Here is a 27671-nt window from a genome sequence, read left to right as displayed (position 1 = left end):
TTTAATATGGTCACAATGCTGCACAACCATCACCACTATCTAATTCTAGAACATTTTCATCACCTCCAAAAGAAACTTTGTATCCATTAGCAGTCACCACCCATTATCCCCACCCCCAGTCCCTGGAAATGACTAATTTGTCTTCTATTTCCATGGATTTTCCTATCCTAGACATTTTATATGAATGGAATCATATAACATTTTTATGTCTGGGTTCTTTCACTTATAATATTTTCGAGGTTCATGCATGGCTGAATAACATTCCCCTGTATGAATATATCACATTTTATTTAGCATTCACCAATTGATGGACATTTGGGTTGTTTCTACCTTTTGGCTATTATAAATAATGCTGCTATAAATACTCATCTACAAGTTTTTATGTAGACATATGTTTTCAGTTCCCTTGGGTATATACCAAGGAGTAGAACTGCTGGGTCACAAGGTTAACTCCATGTTAACTCTTTAAGGAACTGCCAAACTGATTCCAAAGTGGCAGCACCACTTTATATTCCTATCAGCAACGTACGAAGGTTCCAATTTCTCCACATGCTCACCGACTCTTGTTATCGCCCAAGTTTTTGAGTACAGCCATTCTAGTGGGTGCGAAGTGGTATCTCATTATGGTTTCATTTGCATTTTCCTAACGATTAATGATGTTGTGTATATTTTCATGTGCTTATAGGCTATTCGTTTATCCTCTTTGGAGAAATGGCTAGTAAATACATATTTCATTTTTAGATTGTTCCTTCCTGGCATACAAAAATACAATAGATTTTAAAACATTAAGCCTGTATCTTGTAACCTTGCTGAACTAATTTATTCGTTCTAATAATATTTTTCTGGCATGGATGCTTTAGGATTTTCTATATACAAGACAGCGTCATCTGCAAGTAGAGACAGTTGTACTTCTTTCTTTGAAATCTAGATGCATTTTGGGGGGGTCTAATTGCCTTGTCTAGAAACTCTAGTACCATGCTGAATAGAAGTCACAAGAGCAGACATCCTTGTTTTGTTCCTAATCTTAGAAGGAAAAGCTTTCAATCTTCCCATTGAATATAATGTTAATGTGGGATTTTCATTGATGGTCTTTATCAGGTTAAGGAAATACTTCTATTCCTAGTTTGTTGAATGTCTTTTTAACAGGAAAAAGTGTTGGATTTTGTCAAATGCTTTTTCTGTATCTATCGATGTGATCATATGTTCTTTATTCTATTAATATAGTGTATTACATTGATTGATTTTCATATGTTGAACCAACCTTACATTCCTGGGGTAAATCCTACTTGGTCATTATATGCTTATATGCTGCTAAATTTGGTTTGCTAGTATTTTGTTGACGATTTTTGCATCTATATTCATAAGGGATATTCGTCTATAGTTTTCTTTTCTTGTTATGTTTTTGGTTTTGTCTGGTTTTATTTATTTTCTCTCTTTTGCTAAAAATCCAGGTTCTTAACATTAACAGTTACTTACTTGTTTTTTCTATAATATTTAATAATGTTTCAGAAAAATAACACCAATATTATTCTTAACAATATGATTATAGAAAATTTAAGATTCCTTTACTCTTTCATTTCTTTTCGTCTGTGGGGTACATTTCAGTAGAGATATTAGGGATTTTCCTAGGGTCCAGGAAAGGGGAGCTGAGGACCAGGCATGCTCAGAAAGAATAACAAAACTGCCCACCCTGTGTGTCCAGCCAGAAGCCAAGTGTCATAGGTACAGCAGTGACCCCTAAAGATGTAAAAGCCTCAAGCCTCAGAAGTTATGAACACGTTACCTTACATGGAAAAATGGACTTTGCAGATAGGATTAAGGTTAAGAACCTTGAGATGAGTCTGAGGAGCCCAGATTATTCAGGTGGGTCCAGTGCGATTACACGGGTCCTTAAGAGCAAAGAGCTTTTCTGGCTGGTCAGAGAGATAAGAAGGAAAGAGCAAACACTAGACGTACAGGAGGGGCTCAACTCACCAGTGCTGATGGAAGACAGAAGAATGGGGTCATGAGCCAAAGAAGCTGAAAATGGTCCTCAGCTGACAGCCAGCAAGGAAACAGGAGTCTCAACTCCTCATAACTAAATGCTGCCAATAACCCAGATAAGCAAGATTCCCCTAGAGCCCCCAGAAAGGAATGCAGCCTGGCCAACACCTTGATTTTAGCCCCATGAGGCTCATGTTGGACTTCTGACTTACGGAAATGTAAGAATAAATTTACAGTAATTTGTTATGGCAGTTATCAAAAAACTCATACACAGGAGTCACCCTAATACCCTTTGCCTAGCATATAAGCATTATCTGCTGGCATTTAAGAAGTGGAAGATTTCATATAAGAACATCATGAGTGTCGCCTGGCTGCAACGAACTGACGTTGACAGTGGATGTCCCTCTCTGGGGAGCAGGTGCTCTCTTGTCCCCTCAGCTCTCACCACTCCCCACAGTCTTACTCCAGGGCTGCTTCAATCCCTTATCAGGCCCCTGGAGACATGTGATGTTGAGAGCTCAGAAGTAAAAGGCATCAAAAGGGAGGGAGCTCCACAAGACTCGTAAGAAGCTTTCTTGGGGGAGGGATTTGTGACATCTGGGGCAATGAACATAACAACGAAATCTCTCCTTTCATATGCAACTGCAATGCACTGTTCAACTGTCCGAATGGGCCAGGAGCTCTCTGCAAATTGCCTGGACACGTATCGAAAGCAAAATGGGTTGATGGATGGAGAAAGGGATGAATGCATATGTGATAAAATCATTAGAGGAAAGTCACCTGCAGAATATCAAAGGTGGCAACATGAGTGTTCCATGGGCAACTCTTTCCACTTTTCTGTATGTTTGATAATTTTCAGAAAGAACTGTTGGGAGAACCAGATCAGGGTCCACCATCTGCCTAGCTTTAAGTTCTACTTTTGGTAGAGGAGCCAGAGGGAGCTGGAGGATGGGATGGGGCAGGAATGAACCCATGGTATCTGGCTGTGAGCCCAGTTCCAGCTGTGCGGACAGGATGCCCTTAATTCTGGCAGTCCAGGTTTGATGGACAGGTCAGTCTCTCTCTTTCCCCTTGGAACCCCTGGACTTCTTTCATGTCCCCTCTTGCTTGTCCATCTGGCTGGACTGCTTTGATCCAGGCCCCACACAGCCCTCCCCCACCCCTTCCCCCACCTCTCTAGCCCCTTTGATCATTTCAGCCAGCCTTCTGGGGGAGCCTTCTCCAACTTCATTATGTTGGGCCTTCACAAATAAACTAATGCACCTCTTCTTAAAAATCCCTTTCCCTTAGTTTGGCTGAGTCCTCTGTGGCCAAGAAAGACAGGTGTTATCTAGTTGTCTACAAAAGTTCCTGCCTTCTATCCAATTTCACAGGAGGCTCACTTGATCGAAGCAGGGTTTGGGGGGAGCAGTTAGCTGTAATAAATTGCCTGGAGTCCACGGGGTGAAATACAATAGAGCTATTACTCAGCAGAGGACCCTGGCTCTCCTGAATCCCAGGGCTGGGCCCCATAGCCTGCCGGCAGATACGCAAACAGCATCACATTCCAAGGCAAGTAGACAATGCCACAGTAGACTAAATTCATTTCTAATTTAATCCAATCGTGGAATTAAAGATTATTCAGAACTCAGATAAAAGCTCAGCTTGGATCACAGCCTTGAACATGTGCTTTTGCGGGGAAGGGTCTACTCTTTTTCTCCCTCCTATCCATCCACTCATTTATTTACTAAATAAACACAAAACAGGCACTTCGACTTTTGCCACGGGCACTAGTTATTAGTTTGGTTCCAGCTTAGTATTCTCTTTGCTTAAATAAAAAAATTGTCTGACATGCTGAAGTGAATCTCTCCAGTATCCAGCAGGGAACTTGGTTGCACAGACTCGCCCATAGGCCACCTTCCTGTTGGAAGCTCATGTGAAAAGCCCCATTTCTCCTCCTCATATTAGGCCTCAGGTCGCAGCAGACAGAGGGGGCCTGGGGATGGCAGGGAGGAAGAGAGAAGGCCACCCCACCCCTAGTGATGCCCCCATCTTAGCTGTCCCCTTTAGGACCTGTCTGTGTGTTGTGTCTTAAGATCGCAACACTGGATGGCAGAGTACGCCCAGTCCTTTTGTGTGGGATAAACACGAAGCACCCCTTTGCCCAATGGCTTCAGAAAGGAGGCACAGAGAATGCTGTCTCCAGGAAGGGGAAACTAGGACACTGTTCCCAATGCAAAGAGGCTGGTTTTGGCTATGGCCAGACAGGAACAGCCTCCGCCTTCTCCCATTTCCTCGTGCCTGATGGCTTATAGAGCACGCTCTCCTGTCTCTTCTCGAAGCTGGACCAACCCCTGTGAAAGAGACGAGCCAGGGAGTGCTAGCCCCATTTCCACGTGAAAAATGGTGCCCAGAGAGGAAAGAGACTTGGGTCCAAGACTCCAATCTAGATAGTATTTACTTAAAATAACAGTATATACTTTTTTGATGATAAAAGTGATCATTGTTCAGTATGAAAGTCTGGAAAACTCAGAAAGGTTAAAAGACAATTGATAATGACAGCAACATCCTAACCCCGGGGGGATGACCTCTGTTAAACATCTAGCATATGTCTTCCTCTGTGCTCCCCTCTGAACATATATTTGTTTCTACAACATGGCATCCAGCACATGGATGTGGTGGCCCCCCAAGCTCTGTGGGATCCCAGATATAGCATGGCTTCCTCAGATGCTGGAAGAGCCCCTCTGGGGACAGGAGGGGGCAGAGCGATGCCTTCATAGGGTCAGAGCAGTGACACCATGATGCTTTGAGCACACAGCATCAATCTTGGTGCCCTCATGGCTCAGTATTTCTGGCCCCAGAAGACAACATAAAGGAAGAGGCACCTGCAGGGTTTCAAACCTTACGACTAAGACCTGAGTGAGAAACATCCCACCCCTCGCAGGAGCACCTCCCTTGTCATCTGGTTCAGTCTGACAAGGCCCAACCCATACAGGGCAACATTTGGTTAGACATGCACAGCGTGAGGACAAAGACCGGTCAGGGGTGTCCCTTGACACTCTTTGAAATGGTGAAAAGGGCAGAAACAAAGTGAATGTCCATTAACGGGGAAAGATTAAATCAATGATGAGAACTTCAAACTATATGATACTGATAGGCAGTTCAAAAATGAGGAGGAAGATGACAATGATGATAACAGAATACATCTGTTGAGGATTTCCATTATGTCAGGCTGTGTTGTCAGCACTTTATATGCATTAAGCCATTTAATTGTCACAATGCTCTTAGGAGGTCAGAACTATCATTACTCCCATGACAACGGGGAGGAAACAAGGCAGAGAAGTCAAGTAACTTGCCTAAGGTTCAACAGCTGGTAAGGGCTGGAGCCTGGATTTAAACCCATCTGCACTGTATACACAAATATTTTTACAGGATAATGTACCAATGCTATTAAATGTACAAATAAAGAATGAATAGATAAAAAAGAAAAACTGAGGGAAGTAAGTAGAAGTCTGAAGTCCTGGCTTCTAGTTTCTGCTCTGACATGCAACATTCCAACCCCACCTTCTCAACGGACCCCCAGTTCCCCTTATGTCACTAGGGGAGCTGGACAATGGGCAAGTCTTGTGTGCTTGCTCTGTATTCTTCCTCCTTCCTTGGTTACAGCATCCTGATTTTCCTTGGGGAATCTCCCACCCTTCAATTACACAGGGTTTGGGGGAGGGCCTTGCCTTGCCTTAAGGGTGGGCAAGAGAGCCTGGTTCAGCCAATCAGAGCATCGCAGCTCCCCCACCACAGTGGTTGGTTCAGGGGTGGGCACTTGGAAATCAAGAGTAAATCTCTGCTGAGACAACAGGGAGAGAGGACAGCTATTTCCTGCTGAAACTGAACAGGGGTGGATAGAAGACTGGTCAGGCCCCCGTACAGACTGTTCCCTATCTTAAAACGAAGTGAGCATAGAAACTAACCAGCAGAGAGGTTCCTGCTGGCAACATTTAGGGATGTGGATGCAGCTATGGCTGGAATCAAGCCCTACCCCTGGTCTTTTCAGTGACGTGAGCCAATACGTTGTCTTTTCTTTAATCAGTTTGAGTTAGGTTTCTGACACTCGTAACTATAAGAATCCTTGCCGATACAACTGCTTATAAATCTCTAAGCCCTTTCAGTCACATGAATCTGTTCTGGTCCTAAGGATGGCTTTTGAAGGACAGAGGCAGAAACTGTTCCCCAGGAGTCCCCCCTAGCCTGAAGGGGGCAGCCTCTCTCTTGCCGCAGGAAGAGAACTTGGCTCATTCACTGACCAGGAGAAAGGGCCTGGGCTGAGGGCTGCTGTTGGGGTGGGAGGCAGCGGGAGCTCTCATCTATGACTGAGCAGCCCCCAATTTAACATACCTTAAGGGTTCTGGCTCTTGGGCACAAAGGCAAGTCTAATATACCAGCCCTGAAGCTGTATCCTCAGGGCTTAATGATGGAGCACTAGAATTAAAAAGCAGTCAAAATCAAAGGCAAGCATTTCAAAAATCTTCTCTGAGTCAACTTTGAAATAGAACAACCCAATCATTTTGAAGGGAACTATAAAAAAGAATTTAATTCTCTCACCTGGGACAGTATCCACAGACCAAATTGAAATGCAAGTCAACTGAACAAACCCCATATTTTATGTGCCTAAGGGAGCAAGAGTGCTCTGGACCTGGGTTCAAATCCTGACTCTGCCACTCTGCAGCTGTGAGACCTGGAGTAGGTTTCCATCCCTTGTGGAGCCTTGGTTTCCTCATCTGTAAGTGGGGGTGGTAACACCATGAGAATGACAGGAGAACTAGGTGAGACTGTACACTTAAAACAGCCACGAGGAGGGAGGAGGAGCTAGCTCTGGCCTTGGAGGTGGGTAAACGTGGAGGAGAACTCACAGCAAAGAGAATGGGGGCTTCAGTGAACCTCAGCATAAAACTCCTACCAGTACGAATGTGGACACTTAAACTGTGCTTGCTGATGTCTATTCAATGTTTGTTCTTATTTATCAGAAGTAGTTTGGCATTTTAGCACCTTCTCATGGAACCAAACCCAACATGCGCTCCTCCACCAAACATGACAATTTTGGATTTCCACTGACCAGATGGGGCTTGCTGGGAGCTGCTTTGTGTGTCTCAGGGGTGGCAGAAGTTAGGATCTTTTGGGGTTGAGGAACAAGGCAGAAGGCCAGCTCCTGCTCCCAGGTTGTATGCATAACTTCAATACGAAAAGCCAGTAAGAACCACTAAACATGAAGGTTGAAAGGGCCTGCATCTCACCTTGTTTGCAATCCTTGTTTTACAGATGAGGAAACTGAGGCCCATAATGGGGAGTGACCTTCCTGGGGTCACAGACTGAGATAGTATACCCTATACAGCATGATACATTCAAATAGCTGGTACCTTTCAAGATGGGAACTGCAGGTGTGGTAAGGGAGGGGGGCAAGGGTTGAAGAGACCTTCAGATCTGGGTTCAAATCTCACCTTTGTCACTTAGCAGTGAGTCACTCTGGGAGGGTCACAGCCTCCCTAAGCCTCAGCTTGTACTTGGGTAAAATGGGGACATAACTCTTTCCTAGTAAGGCTGTCACACTGAATAAAAGCGAGACCATCTGGGAATGCATCTGGTACAGCATCTGGCTCAGAAATGTGAGTTTCCACCTCCCCAGGCCATAGGGTAAGTCATGCTCCAGCAAATGGTTGAAGTTCAAAGTTTTGAAATTCTCCCCTCTCTATTTTCTATCAAGGACAGTCCCTTATAATACAACATTCTCAGAAAGACTTTGTCTTATGGGCTCTGGAGCCACCAAGAAGCTAAGTGGAAGTTATAAATAGCTCCAGGCTCTGGAACAAAAGGAAGAAACTGGGTCTTAGTGGGGAGAATGTGAAAAGCTCCTGCCCCTCCCATCCCCATCAGCCCTCCAGATGCAGATCTGGGGCCTCTCCTCACACATCTGAAGGCAAGGCTTCCCTCCACAGCTGGGGCTCTGCTGCCCAGCCCTTCTCTACCACTCTGCCCTTCTTTACCGCTCTGTGGGGGATGAGGCAGGCAGGGTTTCCCTTTAATGCAGTCTGGCTGGAATCAGAGGAGCCGGAAGATTAGTGTGACAACATGCGCCAAGGCTGACATCTTTATGAAGGTCCTTTTCCATTCAGGGGAGGCTGTGCTGAGAGCCAGCTGCACCCACATGCTCCTCCCTCCTCTCAAGAGACAGCTAAGAGAATCACAAAAGTTATTAGTATTAACTAATGCAGTACCTTCCTGAACCGCAAGGTCACAAGGTCACCACTAGTTTCGTGCCCCCTAACCTGCACTTAGAGACTTCGGAGACAAGCAATATTGAAAGGATCTTGGTTCGTGCTGTCTTTGCCTCCCACTTTGAACTCACATTTTGGAAAGCCCTTTGTTCAGATCGGATCTAATTTTAAGGCAGGTGTAAAAAGAACAACAATAAAAAATAGTTTAAAGCACACAGCAAAATCCAAGTTTCTTCACACAGCTGTCCCACGTAAAGAAATCGGCCCTCCTGCAGATATAACACGCGATGTATTCCATGTGCTGAAACTTTAAACACAAGCTGACGGCAGGAAGGAGCGACTCTGGTTAATCAATACAGTTACGTAAGGTCAAGATGCCTGGAATTATCGGCGGGAAATAACAACCATAAGGACCACAGCTCCTATCCCAATTAGATGCCAGTTGCCAGGCCAACATCATAAGGAGGAAATGGGCTTTAATATCAAGATTCTTCACGATTCATGAAGGAGGAGAAAAGAAGAAACCAAAATGTAAAGAAACATGTTCACGGATGTCTTTGCCTCTGTTTCCAAAATGGAAAACAACCTGTATGCTCGTCAACAGAGAAATGGTTGAATTGATCAGGTTCTGATGTAATATTACAGAGCTATTAGAAATATCTTGGAAACGTGACCAGAGTATAAGTGAAAAAAGCTACTTGTGGAATAAAATACATGTAGTACAACCACATTTTTGTGGGGAGAAAAGCCCCCAAACCAAACACCCCAGACCCCTTGCTATGTCTATATATGATGCACAAGCAAAGGGAAAATCTACAGAACGCTAAGCTGCTCCCATTCGTCACCTGGGCAGACTTAGGGCTGGAGGTGGGTGGGTGGAGGGTACTACTGATTTCATCCCCCAAAAAAGGTTGGAGGAGACTTACAATCAGGGGGAGGTATGTTCTCTTTCATGTAACAGTGCTCCTAAACTGAGCAGCTTTGCTGGTTTTATCACGCTGCCCTTGATACCATCTTAATGAAGGAAGAGAACTGATAATTGCCTTTATCTTCCAGTCATTATCCTCTTTTCCCTAAAACCCTTTCAAGGCCAACACCACTTAAAATCAAACTCATCTCTGTAACCAAGTTTATCTAATGCAATTTATCTGCTCCCAGATAAGCACATGTTATTACCTCCAGCAGGGTGAGTGAGAGGCAACTTGTGTAGTCTCCGGGCTGTGACCATTTATCCAGCCAACCCTGCTTCACTGTGCCTGGTCCAAGAACCTTCATGCACAAAGGATTCAAGTTTAAGAACCTCTCCTTCCTTCCTGTGAGGAACTCTATGTGTGATGCAGCAGAAGGGACCCAGGGCTGGGATCCAGGTTTGAGTCTTCTTTGCCTTCCAGGGGCTGTGGGAACTGGAGCAAAGAACTCGGCTTCCCTGAGGTTCCGTGTGTGCTTCTGGAAAATGGAGCTGGTAATCCCCATAGATACCAACGATTTGTGGACTCGCAAAAGAGTCGTGATAGTGTTTTTGTAAATGAGAAGATGATGTTGAAACATATAAAGGAAAGAAAAATATCACACGAAACCTCAAAGTGGAACGATGAGTGGAGGCTGGTGGAGCGACGCCTGGCACACGTGCACTGGATAAATGGCAGGTGTAGTCACTGTTCATGGAGAACAGCATCCATTTTGAGAAGACTTAGAAAATGCACCTGTTCACAGAAATGATAAAAGAACACACACCACACAGCTGCTCATGTGGATGTCGAGTGGTTTTCCCCCAGCATAAGTTGGATGGGATATATGTCTACCTGATTTTTAGCTGACAGGCAGCCGTTTCTGCTTATAAGCCATTTATCTCTGTAATTTCAACCCAAAGGCTTAAACTCACTGAAATCTGTTCTTAAAATTACAGAAAAGAGGTCAATTTGAGAAATTATATTGGCTGCCATTACATTTTAAGGCTTATGAGCACCTTTAAATCCCAATATTATGTCTGATGGATCAATAACTGTTGTCGTGGAAGAAACACTATTGTTCAGAAAAAAGAAATTCAATTTTAGAGGCGAGCTGACTGAAGTTTCCTGAAGAAGCAGTGATGCGCCAAAGAAATCTGGAACTTTTCCTTTCCCAGCTCACAAATTGTTCAGGCTACAGTCCCTTTCCCTCCCTCCACCCCCACCCCGACCCCTCCCTACACAGCTGCCTTGCAAACAACCTGCCGAACTAGAGAGTTTACATCCTTCACATCCTGAGCATCTCTGGGGCACTAATCTTACACTCGAGCACTCCATTACAAAAGTGTCAAGTGAGCTTATTCCACTACACAAATCATGATAAAAAGGGTAAAAACTGCTAATATGTACTAAATATGTCTTCCAAGCCTGTCACTGTGGTACAGAGGGTCTGACACACCTCCCAGCACTGTGAGGGGCAAGGGAGGGGCGGGCCCAGATTCCAGCCACTGACTCCCATTGCAGGTGGCAGGAGGTGAGCGCTGCCCCCATCTTGACCTGGACGTGGCACGCAAACTGTCATCCTGCACACCACACCACAGACCACAGACAAGCTTTGGTCATTTTTAGATTTACTATCTGCTATGCCTCAGCCGTTTCTTGCTATTCAAGGAAAGCGAGTTAATTAAAACCACAATATAAAAACACAGCAACTCAGAAAAGAACCCCATCACCATTTCCATATTTTTATAACACAAATGGCATCATTTATTCAACTTCCAACTTGACATCGTCATTTGGATGTTTTAAGAACATCTTAACCTTGACTGAAATACCAGTCACGTTTTCCCCCTGAGCCCACTCTTTCCAAAGTCTTTGTTTCTGCAAATGGCAGCTCCATCTCCCCAGCTGCCCTGGCCAAAAAACTTGGTGTTATCCTTGACTCCTCTTTTTCTCACATCCATACTGTCTGTAAGTACATTCTGTTGTCTCCATCTTCAAATTATATCTAGAATGTGGTCACTGCTACTCCCACCATGGTCTGAGTCACTGTCACTGTATTATACCCCTAACTAGTCTCTACCCTTGGCTGCCTACAGTCTCCTCTTAACATAGCAACCAAAGAGAGCCTTTGCAAATGAAAATCCGATCATGCGGTTCTCTGCTCAAACCCTCTAAGGCTTCCCATCTTACTCACTTTGGTAAAAGCAAAAGCCCCCCCGTGACCCTGACACCTCTCCAGCCTTGTTTCTCATCCCTCTCCTTCTGACTCACCGAGTACCACAGCCAAGCATGATGGTCTAAGAGCCTTTGTACCTATTTCCTCTGCCTGCAGGACTCTTCCCCCAGTTAACTGCCCTGCTAGGCCCCTCACTTCTACATTTCTCTGTTCATACGTCCTTTTATCAGCAAGATCTTCCCTGACCACTGAAATAAATACATCTCATTCCCATGAGATGTATTTCTACCTCTTACTCTGCTTTTCCCAACATCACTGGAAAATTAACATGCTCATTTGTTTGTTTATGACCTCCCATGCCCAGTAGAATGTAAGCTCCACGAAGAAGGAAATTCTGCCTATCTTGTTTACCACTGTTTCCTCAGAGACTAGGCTACACAGTAAGCATGTATGGTAGGCACGCAATAGATATTTGCTTAACTCATGAATGAATGACTTGCAAACAGTTTCAAGTGACAGGCTTGAGACCTCTTCAAGGCAGGGACTGATCCTTGATCATTTTAGTATAAATGAGTAGGGGCAGGCTGCATTTTAGGTGAGCTACAGATTGGGGAACGGAGTGAGAAAGGAGCCCCTGACACACACACAGTTACCTTAGATTTAATTCCTGATTTAATTAGCTCTGGATACATCCATGAGGTGTCCATGCAGCAGGAGCCCAAGAACGCAGGCAGCAGCACTGCCAACAGCTTCCCCTGGTCCCCAGGGTCCCATGAATGCACAACTGTTGATGCTGTCTGGCAGGAAAGCTCAGTTCTTTCACATTCCTAGCTCACACTTACATCATCATTCCGGAAGATTCCCCTGCTGTCTCTGCGAATATTTATAAACACCAGGCTTTCCTGATTCTCAAGCCTACAGCATCACCAAGGCCATGTTATCATGGGAGGAAAGTGGTGGTCCCTGAATAGGACCTCAGCTGCTAGCTCTCCTGGGTCCAGGGAGCCACTTCCCCTCAGTGCTTTCCCTCCTCTGACTCTCTACCCTTTATCCCGATATTTTAGATACTGCAATGATTGTCAAATATGGTAACAAATCCATTTCCAACTGGATCCTATTATACCTAATAGTTTTTTGATGAGGTCTTTAGGGTTTTCTATATATAAGAATCATGTCATATGCATATAGGGACAGTTTTACTTCTTCCTTTCCATTTGGATGTTTTTCATTTCTTTTCTTGCCTAAATGCTCTGTCTAGGACTTCCAATACTATGTTGAATAAGAGTGGCGAGAGGGGGCATCCTTGTCTTGTTCCTGATTTTAGAGAGGTAGCTTTTAATTTTTCATTATTATGATATTGTTGTGCATTTGTCATTTATGCCTTATTATTTTGCGTTATGTCCCTTCTATACCCACTTTATTGGGTTTTTATCACAAATAGGTCTTGGATCTTGTCAAGCGTTTTTTCTGCATCTATTGAGATGACCATATGGTTTTTATCCTTCATTTTGTTAATGTGGCGTATCACATTGATTGATTTGTGGGTGGTGAACCGCCCCTGCATCCCTGGAGTAAATCCCATTTGATCATGGTGTACGATCCTTTTGATGTATTGTTGAATTGGCTTTACTATGTTGAGGATTTTTGCGTCTACGATCATCAGAGATACTGGCCTGTAATCTTCTTTTTTTTTTTTTTTGTGTTGTCTTTGTCTGGTTTTAGTATTAGGATGATGTTTGCCTCATAAAATGAGTGAGGAAGTGTTCAGTCCTCTATAATTTTTTGGAATAGTTTGAGAAAGATAAGTATTAAATTTTCTTTGTGTGTTTGGTAGAATTCACCTGGGAAGTCATCTGGTCTAACGGAACTCTTCACAACTCTGCCCAGGACATACCTGTGTGACTTTGGCCATAGGTCACTTTTTACCCTTTGATGATTCTATTTTGCTTATCTGAAAAAAAAAAAACTGAAAGATGACGATGATGAAATAATAGCCTGTCCAACCTGTTCATAGGTTGTAATATTCTTTCCTTGTAATATCTTTGTCTGGTTTTGGTATCAGTGTAATACTGGCTTCACAATGAGTTGGAAAGTACTCCATCCTCTTTAATTTTTTGGAAGAGTTGCATAAAATTTGTCTTATTTCTTAATTTTTTTGTAGAATTCACTGAGGAACCTATTTGGGCCTGGAGTTTTCTTTGGGGGAAAGTTCTTAATACAATTTCAATTTCTTTACCAGATACAGGGCTATTTCAATGAATCATTTCTTCTTGAGCAAGCTGTGGTAGTTTGTGTCTTTCAAGGAATTTGTCATTTCATCTATGTTGTTGAATTTATAGGCATAATGCTGTTCAAAGTATCACTTCAGTATTCTCCTAACAGTTATAGAATCTGTGGCTATGTCACCTCTCCCATTCTTGATTTTGGTAACTTGTGTCTTCTCTCTTTTTTTCCATTTATCAGCCTGGTTAGATGTCAATTTAATTGACCATCTCAAAGAGCCAGCTTTTGGGTCTATTGATTTTTCTCGATTGGTTTTCCATTCTCTATTTCATTGATCTTTGCTTTCATCTTTTAAAAAATTTCCTTTCTTCTGTTTATTTTGGGTTAACTTACTCTTCTTTTTCTAGTTTCTTAAAGTAGAAGCTGACGTCATTAATTTGAGACCATTCTTCTCCAATATAGGCATTTAATGTTAAACATTTCCCCTTACATACTGCTTTAGTGACATCCCATAAATTCTGATATATTGTTTCCATTATTTTTCAGTTCAAAATACTTTCTAATTTTCCTTTTGATTTCTTCTTTTACTCATCTGTTATTCCTAAGTGAGTTACATAGTTTCCAAACATTTGGAAATTTTAAGAGACTGTTTTGTGTTTGGTTTCCAAATTTCACTATGGTCAGAGAACATAATTTGTATCACTTGAATCTTTTTAAATTTATGGAGATTTGTTTTCTGGCCCAGAATATGGTTTATTTTGGTAAATGTTCTGTACGGACTAGAAAGGACTGTATATTCTGCTGTTATTCAGCGAACTGTTCCATAAATGTCAATTAGGTCACACTGGTTGACAATGCTGTTCAAGTCTACTATATCCTTGCTGATTTTCTGTCTACTTGTTATTATTGAGAGAGAAGTGTTCAAATTTCATAACTGTGGCTATGTCTATTTCTCCTTTCAGTTCTATGACTTTTTGCTTCATGTATTTTGAGATGCTCTTATTAGGTGCTTAAACATTTAGGATTGCTATGTCCTCTTGATGAATGATCCCTTTATTACTATGAAATAACCTTCTTTATCCCTTGTAATAGTCCTTGCTCTGAAATTTATTTTGACTGATATTAATATATACCCACCTCAGCTTTCTTTTGACTAGTATTAGCATAATAGATCTCTTCTATCCTTTCAATTTTGATTTATTTGTATCTTTATCTTACAGTGTTTCTGGGCAGAGGTAGTATGTAGTTGGATCTTACTTTCTTGTCTAATCTGACAGTCTGCTTTTTCATTGAAATAATTAGTGCGATTATTTAATGTGATTATTGATACTGTTAGGTTATAGTCCATTATCTTAGTACTTGCTTTCAATTTTTCCTTTCTGATCTTTGTCCTTTTTCTCTCGAATCTTTTTAAATTTAAATTTCTCTTTTTTCTGCCTTCTTTTGGATTAACTGAATATTTTTCATGATTCCATTTTATCTCCTTTGTTGGCTTACTAACTACAACTTTTTGTTTTGTTATTTTAGTGTTTATTATATACACTTTAAAAAAGTCTACTTTTGGGGGAGGAGGGTATATAGCTCAGTGGTAGAGTGTCTGCTTAGCATGTGTTAGGTCCTGGGTTCAATCCCTAGTATCTCCATTAAAAATGAAAAAATAAATAAACCTAATGACCCCCCCTACAATAAAAGTGAAAAAAAAAAGTCTACTTTCAAATGATGTTACACCATCTCATAAGTAGTATGGAGAACCTTACAATAGCATATTAGCTTCTCTCCCCTCTAACCTTTATGGTGGGATCCATTTTATTTTTTAACCTGCACTTTAAACACAATAATGTGTTATTATTTTTGGTTACACAGTCAGATATCTTTTTAAAAGATTTAAACAGTAAGAAAAAGTAATATATATTTATCCACATAGGTACTATTTCCAGCAATCTTCATTCTTGTAGTTTCACGTAGTACATGACTGCTGTGATGAATTTTTTCAGCTTTGTTTTGTGTGTGTCTGAAAAGTGTTTTGCCTTTATTTTTATAAGCTATTTTCATTCGGTATAGAATTTCAGCTTGCTAGAGATTTTACTTTCAGAACTTTAAAAACGTTGCTATGCTGTGCTTTTGCTTGCGTTATTTCCAACGAAAATTCTGCCATCTTCATCTTTTGTCTTGTCTATAAGATGTTTTATTTCTATGGCTGTTTAAAGTTTTTTCTTCTTTACTGCTGGTTTTTAGTAATTTTATGATGATGTGTCTTGGTGTTGTTTCATTCATGTTTCTTGAGACTGGGTTTCACTGAGCTTCTTAGATCTGTGATTCTATAGCTGTCATTCAGTTTGGAAAACTTTTGGCTATTACTTCCCTCCCCTCCTTCATGGACTCCAATTATGTGAATATTCAACTGTTTAATGTTATTAACATTTATTAATGCTCTCATCATTTAAAAAATGCTTTTTCTCCCTTTTTTAGTCTAAGTAACTTCTTTTCTTCAGGTTCACTAACTTTTTTTTCTGCAACGCCTATTCTGCCATTGATTTCATATATGTATTTTTCATCTCAGACATTGCTGGTTTCATTTCTAGAATATGGGCCTTTTTATATCTTTCTAACTTTTTAAATGCACAGAATATAGTTAGAATAACTATTTTAGTGTCCTCTGCTTACTCTAAAATCTGTGTCCACTTTGGGTTGGTTTTCTTTATTTTCCTCATTATGGGCCATCTTTCTGTGTTTATTTGCATGTCTGATAATCTTTGATCAGATTTTACCTTGGTTGGTGCTGAAATTTTTTTTTATAAATATTCTCGAGCTTTGTCCTGGGATGCAGTTAAGTTACTTGGAAACAGTAGATTCTTTTGGGTCATAATTTATGCTTTTTTAGACTCGTCCAGAGCACTGCTGAGCCTAGGGCTAATTAGTCCCCACTAAAGCAAAACTCTTCCAAGTGTACCACCCAATTCTCCATGAGTTACAAATTACAAGATTCTTCCAGCTGGAGTGGTGGCAAGAGGCACAACTCTCAGCCCTGTGTGAGAGCTAGGTGCCCTTCTCGCTAATCCCTTCAGGTGACCCCTTTCCCAGCTCTCCTCACACTCACCAGTAATCTGCTCAGTATTCAAGAGGACCCTCTGTAGATCTCTGTGGCTCAATCTCTGTGCAAGTCTTTCCTCCCCAGTACCTTGCCCTCTGAACCCTAGCCTCTTCGGTCTCCCTGGACTCTCAGCTCCACCTCTTTAACTCAGGAGGTCCTCGGGGCTCTACGGGGGGGCCTCCATGCACCACAGCTTGGAAACTCTTTTGAGGAATAACCTGGGGGCACTTGTAGGGCTCATTCATTTGTCTCCTATCTCTTAGGGATTACTGTCCTTCATTGCCAATGCCCGCTGTTTTAATTTCATTTATTTTGCTTTTTGTTTTCTTTTGGTTGTTTCAGGCAGGCAGGTCAATCTGGTCCTTATCATATCTTGGCTCCTAAATGGAATTTTTTATGTCAATGTGTACATTCATATTGGGGCACTACTATTCTTACTACTACCACTATTACTACTACTACTACAAATGTGGTTGACTTTAACTTCCTGTGCTGGCAAGTTATCATTTTTTTCAGAGTGTATATTTAATAAATGTTTGTCAAAGGTAACAGGCTCTAACTGCCTCCCTTGCTGCCTTTGTAACCTGTTGGAGATATAAAGGCACTCAATAGAGTACTGGACAATTATAATAATTTGAGCTTACAAATTCTTTTGAGAAAATTGTGCACATTTCATAAACTAACCATGTTAATTTAACAAAAAGGAAAAAAAGCAAAAGGGAGCATGGAACCAGGAATTTGGTGGACTTGGGCCTTTAATTGCAACAGAGTCCATTCAGGTTCATTCATTACTGGAAGCTCTACTCGTGGACTGCAGGAAGCAGGTCAGGGTTATAGACCACTTTCAGCTCCACCATGGACAATCTTTGCCTGGAAGAAGCTCATCACCCAACAGAGGGGTCTGGCCAGGACCCTTCCGACTAGGGCCACGTCCAGTAGTTGGGGCTCCACTGCCATCAGCTCTGTGCCCTGGAGGGCACAAGCAGCCCAGCAGGGCCCCCCGCCCCCCGCCACCGGGGGGGCAGAGAAGAAAAGTGGGCCAGCCGACCAGCCATCCTCTGTTCCTGCTCCCTTGGCAGGAGGTGCAGAGGGCAGGCCGCTCAGAGCCAGCTGGCTGCCTCCCACACACAAGCCCAGGGAGTAGGGCAGGACCACCTAATTTCCATTCTCTGTTGCTGCACGATCCCAGCTGCAGCTTCTGGTGGGAGCAAATGCAGCGGGCACAAACAGCCCCTCAGTGCTGTTCTTGACATGCCGTTGCCAAAATTCAGTCTGAAGGAGTGTAAGGCAAACGTCAACCTCAGCTCCTGCTGGAGAAGTTGTTTAAGCTACAAGAAAGCGGAGGGAGTGAGCGGCCTGACTGCTCTAATTTCCTCACACATTTCTGCTGTCAAACTGCAGGCAAGATCTCCCTACCCCCACTTCCCCTATTAAAAAAGAAAAGCTCTTCAAGACATCTGTCAACTTATTTATGAAAAGTCAGCTCCACAATGGGATTTTTAAAAGGGGGTTGTTAGGAGTGCTGGGTTTAGCAATGTCTTTCACCATAACTTAGACACTGGCTGGGTGGGCGGGCTGGTAATAGAGGAGCCTTGGGCTCAGTTCACATCCACCTTGAATAGGGCTTCCTCCCTTTAAACCAAGACCCTGAACCTCTATGCCAGGCTGATGAAGTCTTTGGTCACTTCTCAGAGCAATGTTTACAGTGAAGAAAAGAAAATATATAAGATTGTAAAGGAAACCAATTAGACTGAAATACAGTCACCAAAAGGATAAAAAATGTGAAATATAGCCATTCATGTGCTTCTTTATTAACACATTAAACGACAAGATCAAGTGGTAGTTCTAAAAACTACTTTCATCCCGAAGTAGTGATGAGTACCGGTGACATTTCAGGGTATCTGCAAAGTGATGAGAAAGTGAATGATTCCTTCTGGAGACAACATCACAGGTGCTTCACTGCCTACCTTCATAACTGAAGGGAACACCAGATTTCTGTTAGAGGTTAATGAAAAGAGAAAATGCAATGTTCTTTTCATCCAGGTTTACAGACCCTCCTGAATTCTAGTCACAGACCTATCTGTGGGCCCTAGGACTCCTTGATTAAGAAGACCTTTCAGAACGCTTGCATGCTGTTGATGGGAATGTAAGTTGGTTCAGCTACTATGGAAAACAATATTGAGGATACCTTCAGAAAGTTAAAAATAGAACTAACATCCAAAAATAAAAAAAAGATCTTTTTCTGGGCTGTCAGGAGAGAGCACTGCAGTGGGAGACAAAGGGGCCAGTCCCCATCCTGGCTCCACTTCTAATAGCTGGGAGACTCACCCCTTAACTGGTAAGCCAAAGAAAGTGCAAAGTCTTGCCTAGTTCACCACTTGCAATGTCTTCCCACATGGGCTGGTGCAGGGTGGGGGTATCCCCTGGGGTTCCAAAGCACCCTGTGCCTAATCCTGTCACTACTTCTCACCTGTGGTGCAATGACCTGCTTCTGCCATTAGCCCCCGCCTCTCGCCCAAGGCGACAGTAATAGCTCATTTATCACTGTGATCCTGGTGTTATGCACAGGGCTGGGCACTCAGACAATTAATACACATTTACTGAATGAACAGATGAATGAATGGATGAAAACTTCTCTCATTGTAAAAATATTCCTTATTTCACACCAGCAGTTCTCAACCCTGGTTATATGTGAGAATCGCTTTCTCAGGTTTTGGAAAATCCTGAGACCCAGGTGATACCTCCAGAGATTCAGACCCAGAGGTCAGGGGTGGGAGCCCAGGCTTTGTATTTATTTTTAAAACCACACCAGGTACAGCCAGAGTTGAGAGCCCACAGAACCACAGCATAGCAGCTGAGTTACAGTATAATGCCCCCAGATGAACTTCTTTCCTAGACTTAGAAAGATGAAATTAGTGCAGAATTCTGAACTCTACAGGGGCTAAACATATAAATTGAGTTTCTCACCCTCAGAGTCAGGTCACAGTTCTGAATCTGGCAACATCAGTAATATATGAACTACATTCTGAGACTTAGATGAGAAAACCTCAGGCTTGACAGTGAAGGCTATGAAACAGATTGCAATCCCCCACTGCCCCTCCCGGACCCCGGGCTAGCCCTGCAAGGCTCCTTGCTCCCTCCCATCACTGCAAGAAATCCTTATAAACAGGGCCAAGTCCTGGGCAAGCAGCACATCTTTTGAGTAGGGATTCCTAGCTGTGTGGCTTCCTCACATACAAATTGAAGAGGATAAGTATTGTTGCAGGAACCGAAAGATGAAAGGAGACAGAAGGCATTTTGCAAGCAGCCAAACATGTTACCAAGGCTCTTTATTATTACATTCTACCAACTGAGTTCTTTGGACGAAAAGACCTTGTGACTTACAGATTCTAGGTCAGACGCCCTGCGTTCAATATTCTGGCGCCACCTTTTACCAGTTGTGTCATCTAATGGAAATTATTTTACCTTTTTTGTGCCTCAACTCCTGATCTGGAAAACGGTGATAATAAAAGGACCTACCTCATAGGGTTTTGGGAAGGTTTGGCCGAGTTAACACACGTAAAGTACCCAGAACATTGGTTCTGAAACTTAACCTTTGCATCAGAATCACCTGGGGGGCTTGTTAAGTCACTGACTGCAGGACCCCTCCCGGGAGCTATTGATTCAGTAGCCTTGGACGGGGATCTAGGAATCTGCCCTGAGGCGGGAAGCCCCATAAAAAGACCGGCAGGACCCCTAGGCAGGACCGCTGCTTTCTTAGTACCGTCGGGTTCCCTGGTCCAGAGGCTCTATCTCACTTTATGCTTCTAAAGCGGCTATCTTACACCTAGAATTCTATTGGTTCCCTGAGTTCACTTCTGATTGGTTATTTCCTTCACTCCTGATTGGTTACTACTCTCACTCCTGATTGGTTATTACTCTCACTTCTGATTGGTCCACTTCCCTAACTTCTGATTGGTCCATTTGTAGTACTTCATTTGCATGGAGCTCACTCCTGATTGGTCTATTTCTACAAAGCTTATTCCTGGTTAGTCAACTTCTGTTGTACTTTATTTGCATACGATGTTGCAAAAACTGGCAGCCTATAAAAGGCCTGTGTAAACCTACAACAGATGGGGTCCAGAGCTTAACGTGTGTTAAGTCCTTTGGGCTCGCTGGGCCCAAACCTGAGTTCTCCAACTCTCCGAGTGCTGCTTGGTCTCTCGTCTGGATCCAGGTTGCTGTCACAACTGAGCTGTAACACCAAGCTGTAACACATTTTTCCGCAACAGCATGTCTAACAAGCTCTTAGGTAATGCTGCTGCTGCCGATCTGGGAACCACACTTTGGGAACCACTGGCTTAGAACAATGCCTGGCATACAGTAAGCACTTATTAAGTGTGGGCTGTTATCATCTTTTCCTAGGCGCTACTTTCTAGTCCCTGAGCACACCACTTTATGCTCCAGTGCTACTCAGTACGGCCTTCATGTAGATGCAACTTGGAAATCTTTTGCTTGCAGTGGTTTCCAAAGTGTGGACCCAAGATAAGCCCCAGGAGCAATCACGTGGGAACTTACTTATAATGCGAGTTCTTGGGCCTCAACCTAGATCTATAAAATCAGAAATTACGGGGGTGAGGTTCAATAACCCATTTTCTAACTAACAGCCCTCCAAATGACTCTAATGCACATCAACTTTCAGACATACCACTCTACTAGAAAACCCCGTGACCACCACCATATCTCTATTGAAAATGGGAGGCAGGATGGCTTAAGATCCAGTGTATAGATTTTGGTTGAGCTGGAGCCCAGTAACTGGCTCAGCTTCTTAGCTGCTGTGTGGCCTTACTTGAGTTTTAACGCTTCTTTACGCCTCAGTTTCCTTATCTGTAAAAATGGGCATCATCCTCAAACCTACCTCACAGGAACCTGAGATGATGCAAACGAAGAGCTTGGCACATGCCACTTGTCACAAAAGTCGGGTGCCACTGTTATCTTTATAATCACTGTGATGTATCCTTTCTCAAAATGATTTGAGCTAGCTTATAAGAAAGGCATAGATATATAGGTACACAGGAGAGCTAAAATAAAAATTAATAATAAAAAGAAAAATGTCACACACAGAAGGTGGAGAGGTTGAGGGGGAGGCATGGCTGAAACCATTACTGCAACTGTCTTGCCAAGTGAGGTCTGGACTCCTCTGTGGGCCAGAGCAAAAAGCAGAAATACACAGGTCACGGTTCCCACTGCTTGGAAAGTAGGAGACCAGCTCTTCTGGGAAAATGATATTCTCTCTGCCACACCAGCTCTGAATTCTAGGAGAACCTGATCACACAAAGCTTTGCACAAAGGCCCTGGGTGACAGGAGGGACTCCCCTCCAGCAGCGCTTTATGTACCCGTTTCTTTAATTAATTCTCAACAAGAGCTAAGGGCAAAGTCCTTAGATCCCAGAAGATCAGAGATGTTACACTCACTTTGGGTGCCGAATATCAGGCAGCGAGCGATTCAGGGAGATTTTATCGCTGACGTAAATGTTAAATCCATTTTCTCTGTATGCCTGATCCACTCTCTCAGCATCAGTCATGGGGTAGGGCTTCCCTTGTTCTCCATTTCCTAGGAGCAAAGAGCAAAGTCAGTGTTGATGGAGTGGGGAAGGGAAGATGAAAAATATGGTTAAACCATGGAGATAAAACTTCACACTTGATACAGAGTGTTCCTCCAGGTTTTGCAGGGAAAAGTGCAAAGAGAGGAGGGGAAGGAGCATGGACTTAGCCGTGGCCGTGTCATGCGATTCAGCCCTGGTCTCACGTCATCTCCACACACGCTGTCAGGTGGACATGCGAGTCCTCATACCACAGACAGATAAACTGGGACCCAGGAAAGTAATAAAAACTAGGTCTCTGGGTTCCAAAGGCCACCCTTCCCCGAGTCTGCCAAGAGCCCCAACCATGCCTGAGCCTCAAGTCTGATCACCTGGACAAGAAGGCAGGTCTCTTGCATTTGAGCTGATCAACCTTGAGCCAGTAACACTACCTCTCTGAACCGCAGCTTGCTCCCATCTGGTACCCACACCATGCTGAGAAAGTCAAATGAGAGAATGTGTACATAAAAGCTTTTTGTAAATGATAAACCTTCTTAAGGATGTGAGGAAATATTATGGTGACTCTTTGAGGCAAGGGCAAACTTTACAAGTCAATCAAAATGGCCACAAATGATAAAGATGCTTTGATTTTTTTCAGCCAGCAAACAAATTAAGATCTGCTTTGCTTAGGCCTGGGTTGTCTGAAAAGTGTTGCTTTGAATTATGGGTCTGGGTGGATCCAGGGCTAGCTTTCCTCTCTCTGCACAATCCCTCTGGGGAAAGAGTCCCTGAAGCTGCAGGAAATTATCCTCTGGGTTCCCAGGGTGCAGATGGTGAGGGGGATGGCCACACCAATCCTGCAATAACAGCTCACGCATCAGCCATTGGCGAGGGTCTGGAAGAAATGGTAATAAAATCAGCTGATTAAAAACCACCTCATCTTCTAGAGCTTGTGGCCTGAGCAACACCCCGTTGACTTTGCAAAGTAAATATTGACCACATCAGCTTGATGGGAAGGGGCAAGCTGAGAGGCAGAGCCCGGGGCTGTGTCTACTCCCACACAGCCAGACAGGGAGAGGACTCCGCCGCCTCTAACTTGCATTGCTCCGTGATAAGACACTACTGGCTAGTGCCCAGCCCAGGCTTAGCAAGGGATACAAATGCAGCAAGCAGAAAAAGAAGAGCAGAAGCATCTGCTTGGGCCACGAGGGGCACTTCAAGAAGGCAGCACTGGGGAGTGATTCAGAGTTCAGGCCCGGAGCTAGGTGAGTGGAGTGCAAAGCCCCGCCCTGTTGCTCCCAGCAGTGTCGTATTGGGCGTACCTTTATCCTCCCTGCGTCTTGGGTTTTGCCCTTTGTATTCATTGGAATGAGAAGCTTCAGTGTGATGATTAAGGAGGGAACACCAGGCATGATGCTGGGCACACAGTTAGTGCTCAACACATCCTGGTTATTGTTATTCTTATTTTTTTTTTCATGTTTAAAAACACTTTTATTATTAAGTTATACTTGGCATACAATATTATATTAGCTTCAGGTGTACAACATAATGGTTTGATATTTTTATACATTATGAAATAATCACCACAATACGTCTAGTTACCATTCATCACCATATAAAGCTATTATTGACTATATTCCCCATGTGTACATCACATCCCCACAACACTTATTTTACAGCTGGAAGTTTGTACCTTTTAATCCTCTTCACCTATTTCATTCATCTTCCCATCCTTTTCCCTTCTGGCAACCACTAGCTAGTTCTCTGTATCTTTGACTCTATTTCTGTTCTGTTTCGTTTGTTCATTTGTTTTGTTTTGTTTTGTTTTCTTTAGATTCCACATATGAGTGAAACTGTACTGTATTTGTCTTTCTCTGCCCGACTTATTTCACTTAGCATAATGCCCTCAGTGTTTATCCATCTTATCACAAATAGCAAGTTTTTTTAATGAGTAGTATTCCATTGTATATACATACCATGTCTTTATCCATTCATCCATCAGTGGACACTTAGGTTGCTTCCATATCTTGGCTTGGTTATTGTTATTCTTAGTAAGGTCCCCACTGCGTACTTTTTCTTGCTAGTTAGCCCAGAATTCTAATAATTGTGGTATAACTACCTGGAAAATCAGCCCTTTTCAAATGTTTCCTTTCTTAATTCAAGCAGCATCTCCCACCCCTTCGTTTTAAATTGCTGGCATACAGAAAAATGCATGTCACATCTTTAGATTTCCCTGATCATTGGTTATTATATCAGCTCTATTTAGAGCCTTATTATAATCCAGTTTTGTCACAGGGTAACTTTTTTTTTCAAAAAATCAATAGTGGTGGGTAATTTTAATTGAGATAAAACTCAATAAAATACCAATCCCTCCCATTTCCATGGTGTTTCCAGTATGCTACAGCTACACTTTACTTGTCACCTTCACAACAACGCCCTCAAGTTGTCAAAGTAAAGCAGAAGCCCTGCTGACAGATGGGGAAACTGAGGCTGCAAGAGGATGGAATTTATCTGATGGTCACATGGTGGGGAAGCGGTGTCAGAGCTGCTCCCCTGATTCCTAGCCAGGCTGTCTGGAGTGACTCTCCATAATTTCTGTACCACCCCACCAACTCTTACCCACTCCCCAGTGTAACAGGAACTGTCCCAAAGGCTAATTAGTTGAAGAAACCTTCAGCTTAAGCCTACTAAATCCATTCAACCTTGTGGCTGCAGAGCTGGGTAGGGATAAATTCAGGTCTCCAGACCTAGGTTCAAATCCCAAGCCTGCCTCTCTCTCTCTCTGCATGGTTGTAGGCGAATTACCCCACCTCTCTGAGCTCCAGGTCCCTTCTTGTCAAATAAGCTACAAAGGAGGATGAGCAAAGAAAATGCACAAAGTGTGGACCATGGGCCTTGTTCATCGCAGTCATTCAATAAATGTTGGCTCTTATTATTACTACTCCTTATTTTAGGGGTAAAGTATCTTTTAGGAGGGAGACATTTTCTATCACCATAAAGGTAGCAGGGCAAATTCCGGAAGGCAGTGGATCTGGGGATGTGAGTGGAGGAAGGGGTCAGCTAACAGGTGATGAGGGGGATCCTGGGAACCAGGGGAAGGGATGATGGCAAAGGAGACACAGTCAACAGGAGGCCCAGACGTGCCCACTAAACACACAGACACACATACACACATGCAAACACTCTTCACAGGACCGTGCTTTGCATACCTACGCGCTGGGCATCCCTTCTGATGGCTTCTTTGTCATGCCAGTCCTTCAGCTTCTGCCCATCTCCCAAGAAAAAGGTCTTCTTTGGCAGATTGTGTGAGCCCTTAAAAAAAAAAAGGCAAAAACTGTGAAAAAGAAGAAAAGAGGAAATAAGTTTTGCCTAACAGAGACCCAGAAATTACACCGCCTCAGGAAGCTTTTGGTATTGATTTAACATCTGCCATCATTTGTTCCTTTATTAATTCCCTCAGTGGAGCTTCGTTAGTCCCGCACTGTGCCAGCCAGGTGTGCGAGGGTCAGAAAGATGATGGGCATGCAGTGTCCACCCTCCTGGAACTCACAAACCAGCGGGAGAGAAAACAGATGGCCAGACGTTCCTTTCATGGAAAAGAGAAAGCGACAGGTGTGACGCTGTCCAGCAGAAAACATAACACGAGCCACAAATGTGAGTTGCATATGGAGATTTACAACTTCTCGTATTCACATTAAAAAAAATTTTTTTAAGAAGAGGTGAATTGAGTTTTGGTAATATATTTCATTTAGCTCCATATACTCCATTGAAATACTATCATTTCAACATGCAGTGGAAAAGACTTGAGGTATTTTTCTTTTTGTGCTAAGTCTTCAAAATCCAGTGTATATTTTACACTTGGGTTCATCTCAATTCAGCTCCATTCCAAGGGCTCGACAGCCCCAGGTGACTAGTGGCTCTGTACTGGACAGGGCAGAGGAAGTGACCCCTGGGTGAGAGCACTGGAGGAAGTGCCACAGGACTTTGTTTCCACCAGGGAGAACTGGGGAAGGTTTTATGGACATGAGGGCCTTTGGACTGGACTTCAGACAAGCCGAAATGAGAGGCAGGCCGAGCACACGGCTGGGGCATAGACTTTCAGGTGTGGGTGGAGCGTAGCAGGGCTGGGCCCAAGGTGCACAGAGCAAGGAGGAGAAGTCAGGTCTAGGTCATCTCTGCAGTCCCAAAGAGGAAGGGAAGAGTTGGCAAATGTGTGTGGAAGGTCTAAACAATCAATCACTCGGACGGCTGAAAGAAAACAGGAATATACGGCAGCAACAGGAGAGCAGTCCCTGGGGGGCTGGGCACTGAAGGCATTTATTATGTGTTCCGGGACGTGAGCCCATCCTGGTGGGCCCATTAGGAAGCAGTTTCCCTAATTAAAGGAGGCTGCATTCCAGTGTCTGGGGTCATCAGAAGGTGCCAGATGCTTTCCCATGCCAAGAATCAAGTCTGAAGGCTTCGCCCCAGGGCTAAGGAAGACTTCCCAAGGTAACACTGCTCCACACAGCTGTTTAATTATTTTCTGTGTTCACCTAAATGCACAAAGCTTCCTACATCACCTTGCCCATTAAAAACCCCGCAGACCTGCTCTTGCCACTGTGGCAGGCAGCACCCACTAGTCCTATTTCCTATATAATTAACTCCTGAGGCCCTGCACACGTGGCAGGCTGGACCATTAGTACTAACAAGAAGCCACTGGAATAAAATCAACCCCACGCCTGTTTATTAAGGCTCCGGCTGATCCCTGCATTAGCAGATTTTCCACGACGGCTCAATATCCTTACAACAGCTCTGATGACAACCACAATCCTTGGTGTTTCCTCTCCTACAGACCTCTCTGAGTTGCAAGAAGAAAATTCTGAAAGTGGGCATGCTGGAATGTCGTGGTTGGAGAGGGAAGGAAAACTGCAAAAACAAAGGCCACGTGCCTGTAAACAGCTCTCGGGGTCTGAGAAATCACAGGAGCTAAGCTGGAAGTTCCGTCAGCAGGTTGCAGCTGTGTTGAGCTACATTGCTGCAGGAGACCCCTCAGTGCTGCTGTGGGAAGCTGGAGGTTCTAAGAGTTTGACCTCCCCTTCAATCCACCCAGCAATGCATCTGTTTTGTATACAGGGATTCCATGTGGGATTTCATTTTAAAAAGGACCTCTGCTAAAAACAAGCTGACAATCAAACCTCCAAACAAGTGAACACATATACTTAGAGGCTGAGCTGAGGCCACTTCCCCATTTCATGGACAGGAAAACTCAGTCTTGCAATGGGTCAGGGATCTGCCCAAGGTAAATACGATACCTCTAAATGTCACAACTGATCGATTAGGAGCTGTTTAGCCATCTTTCCTCCAGCCCTCCTTCCCAATTCCTTTTCCCTCTTCTGCTAACTAAAGACTGGGAACTTCTTTGACGACTTTAGGTCACTGGTGGAACTAAAGAGGTTCTGC

General features: G+C 43.5%; 1 protein-coding gene across 1 annotated transcript in view; it reads right to left on the bottom strand.

Moving 5' to 3' along the window:
* Nucleotides 1-27671, bottom strand: part of GALNT10 (polypeptide N-acetylgalactosaminyltransferase 10) — a 205267-nt gene that overhangs the window by 88874 nt on the left and 88722 nt on the right. Inside the window, exons 2-3 of the mRNA XM_031449393.2 lie at nt 25439-25541; nt 22123-22261 (exon numbers count right to left, since the gene is read on the bottom strand). Coding sequence (XP_031305253.2) covers nt 22123-22261; nt 25439-25541 — 242 coding nt within the window. The remainder of the gene's footprint in view (nt 1-22122; nt 22262-25438; nt 25542-27671) is intronic.

This window comes from Camelus dromedarius, chromosome 3 (assembly GCF_036321535.1).
Source record: "Camelus dromedarius isolate mCamDro1 chromosome 3, mCamDro1.pat, whole genome shotgun sequence".
Lineage (NCBI taxonomy): Eukaryota > Metazoa > Chordata > Mammalia > Artiodactyla > Camelidae > Camelus > Camelus dromedarius.
This window is presented reverse-complemented; position numbering and strand designations above follow the sequence as displayed.